Source organism: Amblyomma mixtum, chromosome 8, assembly GCF_055824585.1.
Source record: "Amblyomma mixtum isolate Tamu chromosome 8, ASM5582458v1, whole genome shotgun sequence".
In the NCBI taxonomy this organism is placed as follows: Eukaryota; Metazoa; Arthropoda; class Arachnida; order Ixodida; family Ixodidae; genus Amblyomma; species Amblyomma mixtum.
The window spans coordinates 52,231,277-52,243,299 of record NC_143019.1 but is presented as its reverse complement, the minus strand read 5'-3'; the positions used below and the strand labels follow the sequence as shown (position 1 = coordinate 52,243,299).

General features: G+C 45.8%; 1 protein-coding gene across 1 annotated transcript in view; it reads left to right on the top strand.

Annotated features, from left to right (window-relative positions):
* The window catches only part of Fancm (FA complementation group M), a 39,931-nt gene that overhangs the window by 9,904 nt on the left and 18,004 nt on the right, over positions 1-12,023 (top strand). Inside the window, exons 7-14 of the mRNA XM_089557995.1 lie at positions 1,077-1,185; positions 1,881-2,038; positions 5,419-5,625; positions 6,895-7,111; positions 9,004-9,152; positions 9,250-10,374; positions 11,068-11,211; positions 11,299-11,442. Coding sequence (XP_089414121.1) covers positions 1,077-1,185; positions 1,881-2,038; positions 5,419-5,625; positions 6,895-7,111; positions 9,004-9,152; positions 9,250-10,374; positions 11,068-11,211; positions 11,299-11,442 — 2,253 coding nt within the window. The remainder of the gene's footprint in view (positions 1-1,076; positions 1,186-1,880; positions 2,039-5,418; positions 5,626-6,894; positions 7,112-9,003; positions 9,153-9,249; positions 10,375-11,067; positions 11,212-11,298; positions 11,443-12,023) is intronic.

Below are 12,023 nucleotides of genomic sequence, written 5' to 3'. Positions count from 1 at the left end.
GGTATCTTGCTGTAAATTTCCCCACCTCGGGGCTAGGGCAAAATCTGGAGACAAGAATTAAAGCCAGAAAACATTGGAGCCAGTAAACCTGCTCTGAGATACATTTTGCTCATGTTTTATTTCGCATTATTGAAAGATGATTTAAAAATCACCTCTTGAAAATTTTTCCCTCAAAGTTTCTGTGGCAGGAAAAAATAGCTGTTTTCTTCAGATTTCACAGTATATAAATGCAGATTTTAAAGCCTTTGGTTGATCAGTTTTTTCTCTAGTTATTTGTTTTATTGGTACTTCCAACAAGTCATATACAGAGACTTCTGTATTTATCTGTCAGGATTAAAAAAAAAATTCCTGCATGCAAAGTACTGGCCTAATCGAGGACAAACGCCGCTCACAAGTTAGCTTATGTGGCATCGGTACTTGCATGCAATTTTTTAGTAATAAGAAGAAATTTCTGTTTGCTGCGAATACAGTTTTTGCTGACGCGAGCCAAGTACGTGCCAGATGCAAAAGCAGCCGAAAACCTGGCTTGGTGGGTTGACAAGTTGTGCATTTGTTTCAAAGCTTACTGTTGCATTTTTTGCGGAGTTTTAGTTCGAGGAGCAATAGCTCTTCCTTTTTAGTTAAACTAGGTGACAGAATCGCATCTTCCAGAACTTTACTAGTGGATGATGCCAGTATTTCAGTAATTACAAAAAATTTAGGCAAGTACTGATGTTTAATTACACTGCAAAAAACGTAGACAATAATATGCTACCTTGTGAGTGATGTTTGCTCTCGATTAGACCAGTAGCTGGCACACAGGAATTTTTAAAAATCCGGACAGATAAATACTGAAGTAGCTATATGTAATTTTTCGTTGCTCTCAATGTCCTATCACCATCCTGATAAATCTGTCTGAAGGCATCGAAACAGACTTAAAACCCATCTGTTAGAGAAAAGCTTCTCCATGTAATGTCGTTAATGTCTGGTGATTGATTTTGTGTGTGTTGTGCACTTATTGTCATAGTACATTTTTGTTGTTGAACTGTATTTCAGACCTTTCCTTAATTTTAACGCCCCTTCTCAATGCATTTTAGAACACACTGCCTCAAAATGGCAACCAGGGAGAGCAAGTGGTGGGTCACCCCAAGTTGGCAAAGCTGGAGGAAATCATCCTGGAACACTTCAGGAGCTTCGGCAGCAACGGTGCGTTGAAGGACTGTCGATGTACCTGCGATGCATTCACCAAAATAGGAGTTGCCACAAAGCATCTGGGGAGTCTGAAGGCTGTGCTTATTAGTGGCTGTCTTTTTTGGAGCTTTAATGCATTACCAGCATGTTTCTAACGACAACAGAGGCCCCTATTCCAAGTTTCGTCATTTTCAAAACCGTCTTTTTCGGCCACACCCGACTGGTCGGAACATCAGAAGAGGTTGTGGCGGCTCAGATGCAGTGAAAACTTTTTAAGAAATCGGACGGTAACATCACACTTACAGCGTACGCTCCCATAGCAGTTGTTCAGCGACACCAACAAGATAAATGGCTAATATGACGGCACGCTCTGGAGTGGAGCCTCCTGCTTCGGAGCGAACTCGTTGGTGCTGTGTTTTTTGGCACGTCAACCGGCTATAAATTGAGTACAGGGCTTTTTCTTCGTCTTTTCTTTTGTATGTGGTTACCAATCATATGGCACTTTTGTACCAGCCGCTTGTCTAGAGGCCCGTGTACTGTGTGATGTCAGTGCATGTTGAAGAACCTCGGGTGGTCGAAATTTCCGGAGCCCTTCACTACGGCGTCCCTCGTAGCCCGAGTTGCTTTGGAACATTAAACCCCAATAAACCAACCAACTATACTTGTCTAAGTGTAGTGTGCTGCATTCATTCTCCTTTTTTTTTCCCCAGAGGGGGGCACCCGTGCAATGGTCTTCTCCCAGTACCGAGATAGCGTCAAGGAGATCACAACCTGCCTCAACCGACACCAACCCCTCGTCAAAGCCATGAACTTTGTGGGCCAGAGGGCGGGCACAGCCAAGGGCTTCAGCCAGAAAGAGCAGCTGCTGGTGAGGGTGACACTTACCGACAGTCTCTGTCGAGATTAAGCCTACTTTGGCAGTGTTTGACACCAGAAAACAACAAATAAAAAAGAGATGACCTTTTTGAACGTTAAAGAGAAGCTGAAATGATTTTTTGAGAATTCGATGAGATTGAGGGATTTGAATGTATGAAGCTTCTAGTAAAACATGCCAAGTAGTTTTGCGCTAGCATTTGAAATGGTGACATAATTGCCGATTAACAATGTGCAGGCTTCTCCTCGTTGCATCTGAGGAATGTGGAGAAACTTGCGATGACGTCATTGGTGCCAAAATTTCAGATTTCCGCTACTTTCTCCCACATGCTGCCATTCGTCATCCAGTGCTACTTCGTCGGCTTTACCTTTAGTGGCTCTGGTTTTCTTCTTTTATTTAGCCATTTCTTTGCTGCAGAAGAAGTGCCACCGTACACGACATCATCACTGCGGCCCCTGCCTGCCGCTGTGCACTGCAGAGAAGCCTGAACTTCGATGCAGCTTTATATATGGCGATTATGTCACCATTTCAAAGCCTAGCTTACAAATACTTTCTATGCTTTACCTGAAAATTTTGCACATTCAATCCCTTCAAGCTCGTCAAATTCAGAGACGTCCTCAGTTGTCCTTTAAATTTTTGTAATTGACTGCTCTTGTTACTCCTGGTAACCATATCCTCTTTCATGGATCAGTACATCAGCTGCAATGTCAAAGAGTTTTTATATGAGCTGAATTTTCACTTTTCCTCGCTGTTTGTTTGAACGCTCTAGTTTCGGGGAGTGGTGCATATAAGAGAATAACATTTGTTTTTGAGGGCACATGGATGTTCAAAACTGCAGAAAGTTAGCTGTTGCTAATTTTTTTTTTCTAATTTTTACTAATTCCGCTCTGTGGATAGGATAGATGTACAGCCTTTTTCAAAAGCAGAGAGTTCAGAAGGGTTGGCTTCTAAGTCATATAAAAGGACTCTTGTAGCAACCTTGGAAGTCCTAACTTTTGGAGGCATCGGGAGGAAAGTTCCTTTCACCTTCAAGATGTTCGGAACTCTTGCAAGGGTTAATGAACCAGACAGCACGGCCTACAGTGAAACTCCCTGGGCTCTTTAGCTTCGACAAAGGGTGTGCATTCATTAATGAAAATCTCCCAGCTAAAATGGTGCTCATGTTTAGAGTTTTGCGAATACAACTCATTGGTTGCAATTCTAACTGAATATTTTCTAATAGCTTTGAATATCAGTGCTTTATTTTTTAATAGTCTTGAACTTTATTACAGGTTGTATAAACTAAAACCAAACTCTTTTCCACAAAGTGCGGCTTTGAAAATAAGACTGATGTATTGTCAGCTTTGTTTTCATCCATTATGGTACTTTAGTTAGTACTACACCTGTAAGACCTACCAGGCTTTAATTAAGGGAGGGTGAATCATGTGATAGTAACAGTAGTAAGCCTGTAGACTAGCTAATACAGTGAAAGCTCGTTAATTCGACCCCCGTTAATTCGGAAAATCGGATAATTCGACGCGCGCGCGAGGTCCCTACAATTATACATAGGAGTCTATGGGGCGAAACTCTCGTTAATTCGAACAAATTTTGCCGTGCGTCGGTTAATTCGACTTCACTCCGCAGCCCGCCAAGCCGGTTTGCCGAGAGCAAAAAGAAAAAAAAACTGCCATGAGCGGCGCTACTGTACGGCTGATAGGCCATCGGTATGGTCATATTATCATCCATCCATCCATCCATCCATCCGAGGAAGCGAGTTAGCGGCGGCCGAAGCGGCTGGCGTCTTTTTTTTTTTTTTGTGCTTTGTTGTGTCGCAGCAGTCGCTACGATCGCGGTTATTTACGGCGCCTTTTTTGGTAAATGCGCGCTTTGTCAGCGTGTTTACTGCGCTGCTTGTTGTTGCTGTTTTGTTGCGACTGAGAGAAGGGTGAAAGGAAATTGCAAGGGATTGCCTACTGGCTCAGCCGAGCCACCACCGCTGCCATGTGCAGATAGAGGAGAGTTAAAAGATCAGAGGAAAGATAAAGAGAAAAGATAAGACGCGCCTCCCAGCAACAACGCCGTCCCCGCGAACGCTGGCTGAAAAAACAGATAAGCGGGGAGCCGCGCTCCCTTCACCTCCTCCCCACCTCCTCCCCGCGCTGCTTTCGGGTGGGTAGCGCGCAGGGCCTGCGCGCGCCTCGCCTTTGTGTCCTATCAGCTGACCAAGGATGAAATAATTAGTGACAGGCGCTGACAACGACGACGATTTACAATTGTGAGCAGTTGTCCCAAATGCCGAAGTGCACGGTGAAAGAAGCCGCAGAAGCCTTATCCGTGCGGGAGGACTTCTGTGAACAAATCCCTGACGGCGCGTGTGCCGCGGAGCACCTGGCAGCTGTTAGAGCTATCGTAGTCGCTCAAATTCGCTCGAAAAAGCAGACGGTGATTACAGATTTCCTTGCCAAATAAAGGTATACGTCCTGTTGCGGCAAACATTGTTTTTTGTTGTTCATTCGATAATTCGACATTCGGATAATTCGACAATTTTTCGCGGTCCCATCAGTGTCGAATTAACGAGCTTTTACTGTACCTTGTTTACAGTTCATTGAACAGCATAGCTTTTTTTCAGTGAACAGTCTAATATTATAGCTTGACTTAATGCATTCGTGACAAAGGAGCTCATGAATGGTGTCATGAGGCATTGCAATGGAAACAGATATACTTCCTTACTGCAAGAGTGACGTTGGTGGTCGATGCAATGCTGGTGAAACACAACAAGACAAGTAGTGAAACAGACACAAATTTTGCAATATAAGCTGCAACGCGAGCGAGACCATCCCTTTCATGCTTCCTCGGGCACGTGAATCCGAAGTGCCGGCTTTGTAATGCCATTACAAACACAGTGTTCACGACGACACATAGTCCGCTCAGCCCTTCCATAATTTTTAAGAGCGTGAGCTCTTACTTATCATGTATTGAGATTGCGTGGGGTCCGCTACCACCCTGGGATCACAGCGCCATCTGTGGCAGCAACTAGAAAACAGCACATCTCGCATTGAGACTTGTAGCGCCATCTACAATAGCATTGTAGAAACAACCATCTGCCGTGTGTCAATGATGACTTCACGGTCCAATATGGTGGATAGAGGTAGAACTATGTGAGTATGACATCAGGGGATGAAATGGTGGCACAGTTTCAGCTACGCTCGTTACTTCAATGTTTTCCAGACGGTGGCGGCCATTTTTTTCTGCCAGTTGGCCCTGTGAAACCAGCACGACCTCGATGATTATCAGAGTTATTAGTTTAACTGACCTTGGTTAAAAACAAAGCAAAGGCTCTAAGTGTCTTGGACTGCACTCATTTTGCCCGACTCTTCTTTGCCTCTCATTCTCAGGTCGTGCGCAAGTTTCGCGAGGGCGGCTACAACGTCCTGGTCTCGACCTGTGTCGGAGAGGAAGGACTGGACATTGGCGAGATCGACCTGATCGTCTGCTTTGATGCCCCCAAGAGCCCCATCCGCCTTGTCCAGCGGATGGGTCGTACGGGACGGAAGCGTGCGGGCCGCATCGTTGTGCTGCTCACCGAGGGAAAGGAGGAACAGGTGGGACATGCTTTTTTCACTGACGCAGTGCTCTTGATAAGCATATGAAATGAGGGAAAAGGAAATGACGAAAGGTACACAACATAGCGTTCGGCAAGCACAACATATGCATTTGTGCTTCGACGGATTATACAGTTGTTGTCGTTGCCATCGTCATCATCATCCCACTTACGCCCACTGCAAAACAGTGGACATAGCCATGCTGATGAGTGTGTCACCCAGCAGGGCTCGGCTAATAGCTCCATTATCTTTTCAGTGAGCATCACCCTTGATTTGAATGAATTGGGATCATCATTATCATCGTCATCATCAGCCTGGCTACGCCTACAGCAGGGCAAAGGCATCTCCCATGTCTCTCCAATTAACCCTGTCCTTCGCCAGTTGCGGCCACCGTATTCTCGCAAATTTCTCAATCTCATCCGCCCACCTAACTTCCTGCTGCCCCCTGCTATGCTTGCCTTCTCTTGCAATGCACTCCGTAACCCTTAAAGGTGCACTGAAGAGGATTCTGAACATGTCTTTTTGCCGCGGGAACTCGATCCACACGTTCCTAGCATTCTTAGAAACAGTGACTTATTGCCCTGTGTGGCCGATTTCCCCAATTAAAACGAATTAACGTCCGCCTCCCGCTTTTTTTTTTTTAATTCTGCCTCGTACGGTGGGCGGAGTCGACCAACGCGTGGAGGGAGCGCCTTTCACCCAGTCCCGTGGAGGCTTTGCTTTCGCTTTATTTTGTTTTTTAGGTCTCCATGAATAAATAGTTTCATTCGCAGATATATAGCCGCAAAATAAGCCCGAAGAAATAAAAATACGCGCGGACTATTTGCTACTACGGACGACTACGTATTACTCCGTCGCTGGCAGAGCGGCAAGCCGCCACGGGACTGGGTGAAAGGCGCTCCACGCGTTGCTCGACGACGCCCACTGTACGAGGCAGAATTTTAAAATAAAAGGCGGGAGCCGGACGTTAATTCGATTTAATGAGGAAAATCAGCCACACAGGGCATTAAGTCCAAGTTTCTAAGAATGCTCGGAACGTGCAGATTGAGTTCCCGCGGCAAAAAGACGAGTTCAGATTCCTCTTCAGTGCACCTTTAAGGACCAGCGGTTATCCTGCCTTCACATTACATGCCCTGCCCAAGCCCACTTCCTTTAGGATGTCATTAACCCGCGTTTGTTCTCTCACCCACTCCTCCCAAAAGGGAAAAATTGCTCTCAGATACTAGTGTGACCTCTGCAAGCATGGCACTTTGTTGGCTTTTCCGACAGGCCTACAAGGAGAGCAATTACAAGAAGCAGAACATCCATCGTGCCATCACCAGTGGCAGGCAGCTGGGGAACCTGTACGAGGCGAGTCCGAGAATGGTGCCTCGTGGCATCAACCCTGTCTGCCATCGGATGTTCATGACCGTGCCCGAGTACAACAGTGCCAAGAGCGCCACGACTACGGGCAGGAAACCTCGATCCATCCTGAGTTTTTTTACTGGTCAGTACTCGCATGTCTGTTTTACTGGTTACGCACCAGAAAAAGAATGTCTGTAAAATGAAAACTGTGTGTTTTTCGAGAAAAGTATTTTTAGGAATTGCATTGCTCTGGGCTGCTTTGTAGGTCTGCAGCTGATCATTGAGGGTGTAAGCCTTCAAATGCATACACTTCTTATATACAGTGTTTGATTGTTTTCTTTTAATCAGAACTTATTATTTGTAGCTTTTGCACAATTTTAGGTGCAAGCGGTGATGACATACTCATATAAGCATTTAAATTATGGGTTGGCAGATAGCGGAGTTTCAACTTAAAATTCATTCTAATGAAATAGTGCTGAGTACCGTATTTTCCGGTGTATAAGACGCGGTTTTTTGTCAAAAATCTTGCTGGTGCGTCCTATACAAAGGTGCGTCTTATATGCGAATTTTTCGTCTTTTTTGCGAGTTCAGAAATTACTCAGGTTTATGCTCAAGCTTTTTTCACCGAAAAAATATCACTACCAATGATGCGGTAGTAACACGGTTAATACTTCAATACGGGGACCGCCGTGCGCAACTTTTTTTAGGTCAACTTTATCATGAAACAGCGGGGATGACGACTTCCAGAATCGCAAACACGCGGTCGTTTCGGAGGCGCAAGCAAAAGTAATGTGAAATTCCAAAAGATGGCGACAGTCGCGCTTTTTGCCATGGTCAAAACAAGCCAAGCCGGCGTTCTTTTTTAGTCATTCTTTGCAACTTCGCAACCGTGTACGTATTACGTCTGTGTTGGTGACTTCGGCGTGTGTTTTCCACTACCTACACCTGTCGTGTTCAGTCTTAGTACAGTATGCCACCGAAGTTGCGCAAGAGCTACACCGCAAAGTTCAAATTATCTGTGGTCGAGTATGCTACCGAAAACGGAAATCGGCCTGCGGGCCTACGGAGCTTTTATGCGATCAGATGAGTCCATCCATGGTTCATTTCGCGATGGTCGAGCAAGCGTGTTTAATTAACCCTCACTAGACTAAGTGGGTAAATTGGGGTGCGTCTTATACACCGGTGCGTCTTATATACCAACTTTTTCAATGATAGCCTTCATATATGGCGTGTGCGTCTTATACAAGGGTGCGTCTTATACACCGGAAAATACGGTAATGGTGTGTAGCTGCCAATGCCACAGTGTCGCTCGTAGTGACGCCTTAAGATATGTCTCTGAAAGGAAAGGAGCTTTTGGCATAGTACATAATGATTAATGTTACAAATTATTTCTGTTCACAAGGTCAGCTCAGTGCTCACTAGTTTGCCAGCTGTGCCATTCTGATCAAATGATCAATCAGCCCATCCCTCATGAAATACCCCATTCCCAGGGCATTGGAGGTACTGATAATTAATTAATTAATAACCAAAATCGCACCAGGGTGCACCAGAAACTGTTTTTTAGGCGACGCTTCCAGAGTTTTGATTACGTCGGTTTCAGCCTCCGCAGAACTAGTTTGTGCATTAAAATTTGAAGCGGCCGTGTAGTATTGAGCACAAGTTTACTTAAATCTCGGCATGTGAAAAGAAATTATAATTAGTTGTTTGCAGCTTTTTCTTTTTTACCTGCAAGTGCAACTTTCTGTTCTCTGTTATGGTATGAGCTTTCCTAACCTTGACACTTGGATATGCTGGCTGAGAACGTGGTTTTAATGAGAACAAATGCATTGTGGCTCATTCATCAGGCAAGCCTCGGAATTGTGGTTATCAGCATTATTCTCTGGGTAAAATTATTCACCAGGTTTGAAAAAAAAATAAAGAAATCCTGCTGGTTGTTAATCTTTTGTGAGTCTACCAGCACAGCAGGCCCATTTGAAGATGGCTAGGCGTATTTGTTTTTAGTTGCGTTCAGTATGCTCACACTTTTCCATGCAGGCAAACAACAAAAAAAGGTTGGTGCGGCACTGAACAAGCAAGAGGAACTCTACTACGAAGCACACTACGAGGTGGATCCGTCATCTGTTCCACTACTGCCGTCACCATCGCGGCGTTTTCTGTGCCTTCGAAACTTTCCTTCTAAAGAGGTGAGCGGTGGCTCCACAGGTCATGTGTCTGCTCCCTTGCTGCTTTCCAGTCCGAAATGGCTTCACAGCCTACCGTCATTTCTTCTTGCCTTTTCAGGAGAAGACCGAGGACGATAGCACAAAGAACAGACCAAGACTTTCCTTGTCGAACTGGACACAGTGGCAGTGTAATGAGCAGCGAAGTCATTTCCTGGCGCACTCTAGCAAGACCAAACTCTTTGTCCACCTGATGCGCTTCATGGAGACTGCTCATGGTGGTGACGACGGGTTTGACGCATACAGCCTCGAACTGAAGCCTTTCCTCCAGAAGGAGTACATTCTCTCATCAGACGAGTGCCTGTCACCCGACCCCGACATGGTTGACGCTGACGACAGAAATGGCAAGACTGACAAAAGAGGCCGCCGGAAGAAGTTCACCAAGAAGATCGGTGAGAGCATGGCTGCAGGCAGCGCGAAAAGTGACGAGGAGATGGATGACGGAGAAAACAAGCAGTCTAAGGCTGCGGGCGACCTGTCAGACCGCAAAGCAAATCGCAAGGAATCAACTGTCAAGGACCCATCAGAGGGACCTGGTGCTAAAGTAAAAAAGAGGAAAAAGAAGCGAGTCATTAACGACTACTTCAAAGACCGGTCACCGTCTCCACACTCACTATCAGGTTCTTCTACGGTAGTGACAGACTTTTGCAATGGGGTCGAAGGGATGGACTGTCAGGAGCAGGTCGAAGCAGACCAGGATTGCATCGAAGTTGTCTCCTCTGCTGAGCCACCACCTGACGCTGACATGGAGAACGACGAGTTGTTGGAGCCAGATCCCCCTGAAGTTGAAATTCGCACTCCGCCGAGACTAGACACCGACATATTTCCCAATAATGGTCGTGCTCTCTCACCCATTGACGTGGCAAAGATTTTGTTTGGAAAGGCGGAAACCAGTGGCATCGTGTCTCCAGACAAGCTAGCTGCTGCGCCGGTGGTGGAGACCATGAATTGTGGGTTGTCTGACACGGAATGTGAAAGGTCAGGGGTCATTGCTGGTGACTGCAAGACGAGGTTCTCAAAACTGGAGGTTGCCAGTGACGGGGAAGACTTTCTGGATGATGACCACTGCTTCAATGATGATGAGGGACTTGGCGATGTGAGGCTCAGCCCTTGCGTAGAATCTTCATGTGTAGGCGGCAAAGACTTGAAAGAAGATAAGGCTTCGTCAGTGCTGTCTCAGGCTCTGGTACGATCCGTCATTGTTTCCTTCCATATTCACTTTGACACCCACATCGGCAAGCATGAAATCGTTGCGTGATACACTGTGTGCGGCTTTCACTTGTGGTTAGCCCTTGGTTGCACCTTGGAACATGCAGTTTGAGGTTTACCCATTCTTCAGCGAACCTTAATGTGAAAAGGGAAAAAAATGTTTCCAGTCTGTTTGTGTCTAGTTGTGTGACATTTTTGTTGGAAATTGTGCTCAAAATTTCATTTTTGTAAGGCTCCAATACTAGGTAACATAGGTTTACTAATGGAGAATAGACATCCGGGCAAGTTAGTAAGGTTTCATACTGAATCTACCAGCGGTTACGACAAGGACTAAGAAGGACTTGTGTCCTCTATAGCCCTTGTTGTTAATGCTCGCAGATTCAGTTTATTAGTGAACTATTGAAGGAATAAACTAACTGTAAGCAACTTCTTTAGCTTGGAATTCCTTTATGTTTACTGATTTATCTGCCTAAGACCTGCAAAAGTCGCAATTAAGCTAGTTTTGACAGCAGACAGCAGATCATATTCAAGCTAAGAAATAGTACTCATCGTTTTTGAAATGAGTAGTTGACATCATGGAGATATGCTAGATGTTTGCCAACCTCCACTCTTGCTTGTAATAGTTGATAGCGTAAAGCTGGTTTCTCTTTTTCTTCCTTTTTTTTTTCAGGTTGGCAGTAAGAGGCATACAGAAGTACCGAGCCCAGCTGCTGTGCAAGCATGGGACCTGGTTGGAGACGCAAATATGGACAGCTTCTGTGACGAGCTGTTCAACTCTCAGAAAGGAGCTCATGAAAATGACGCACGTGCAAAGGTGCACTTCTCTCGGTGCAATATAACTGCTTAGCATTACTACAGCTGCTCCTCTTTTGCTTGAATTAACTGCTTTCTTTTTCCGCAGGTCACTGACAAGAAGGGATTGGTCTCAAACCCAGTTGTGATCTCAGCTCAGAACCCTGCCTCAGCTGCCGAGTGCGACAGGTTTTCTGATGAGTTGTTTGATGCCATGTGTGACGAGGCTGCAGTCGTAACTGAGGCAGTGCAGGTACTTACTCTTTGTTCTGCTTTCTCACGCATCTTGCCTTTTGGAGCAAGCATTTCGCAAAAAGTTGTTTTAATCTTTCATGTGTGAGTTTCTGGAAAACACAGTACAGAGTGCCCCGCCGCGGTGACTCAGTGGTTACGGCGCTCGGCTGCTGACCCGAGAGACCCGGGTTCGATCCCGGCCGCGGCGGCCGAATTTCGATCGAGGCGAAATTCTAGAGGCCTGTGTGCTGTGCGATGTCAGTGCATGTTAAAGAACCCCAGGTGGTCGAAATTTCCGGAGCCCTTCACTACGGCATCCCTCATAGCCTGAGTCACTTTGGGATGTTAAACCCCAATAAACCAAACCAAACAGTACAAAGTGAACAGGGGCTGTGAGAGAACGTCAATCCAGTAGCCAACGTTTCCACAAGAGGACTTGTCTTCATCTGGGCAATGGTTCATCACTGGCAGGGGGGTGAAGTAGGGCCTTTGCTGCAAGGACAAATCACTGGTGAAGGGGGAAGGGTGGTGAGGTGGAGAACGCGACTGTCACATAGGTGTGGGGGCTGCGATGGATGGCAAAAGTTATTTTTAAGTGAT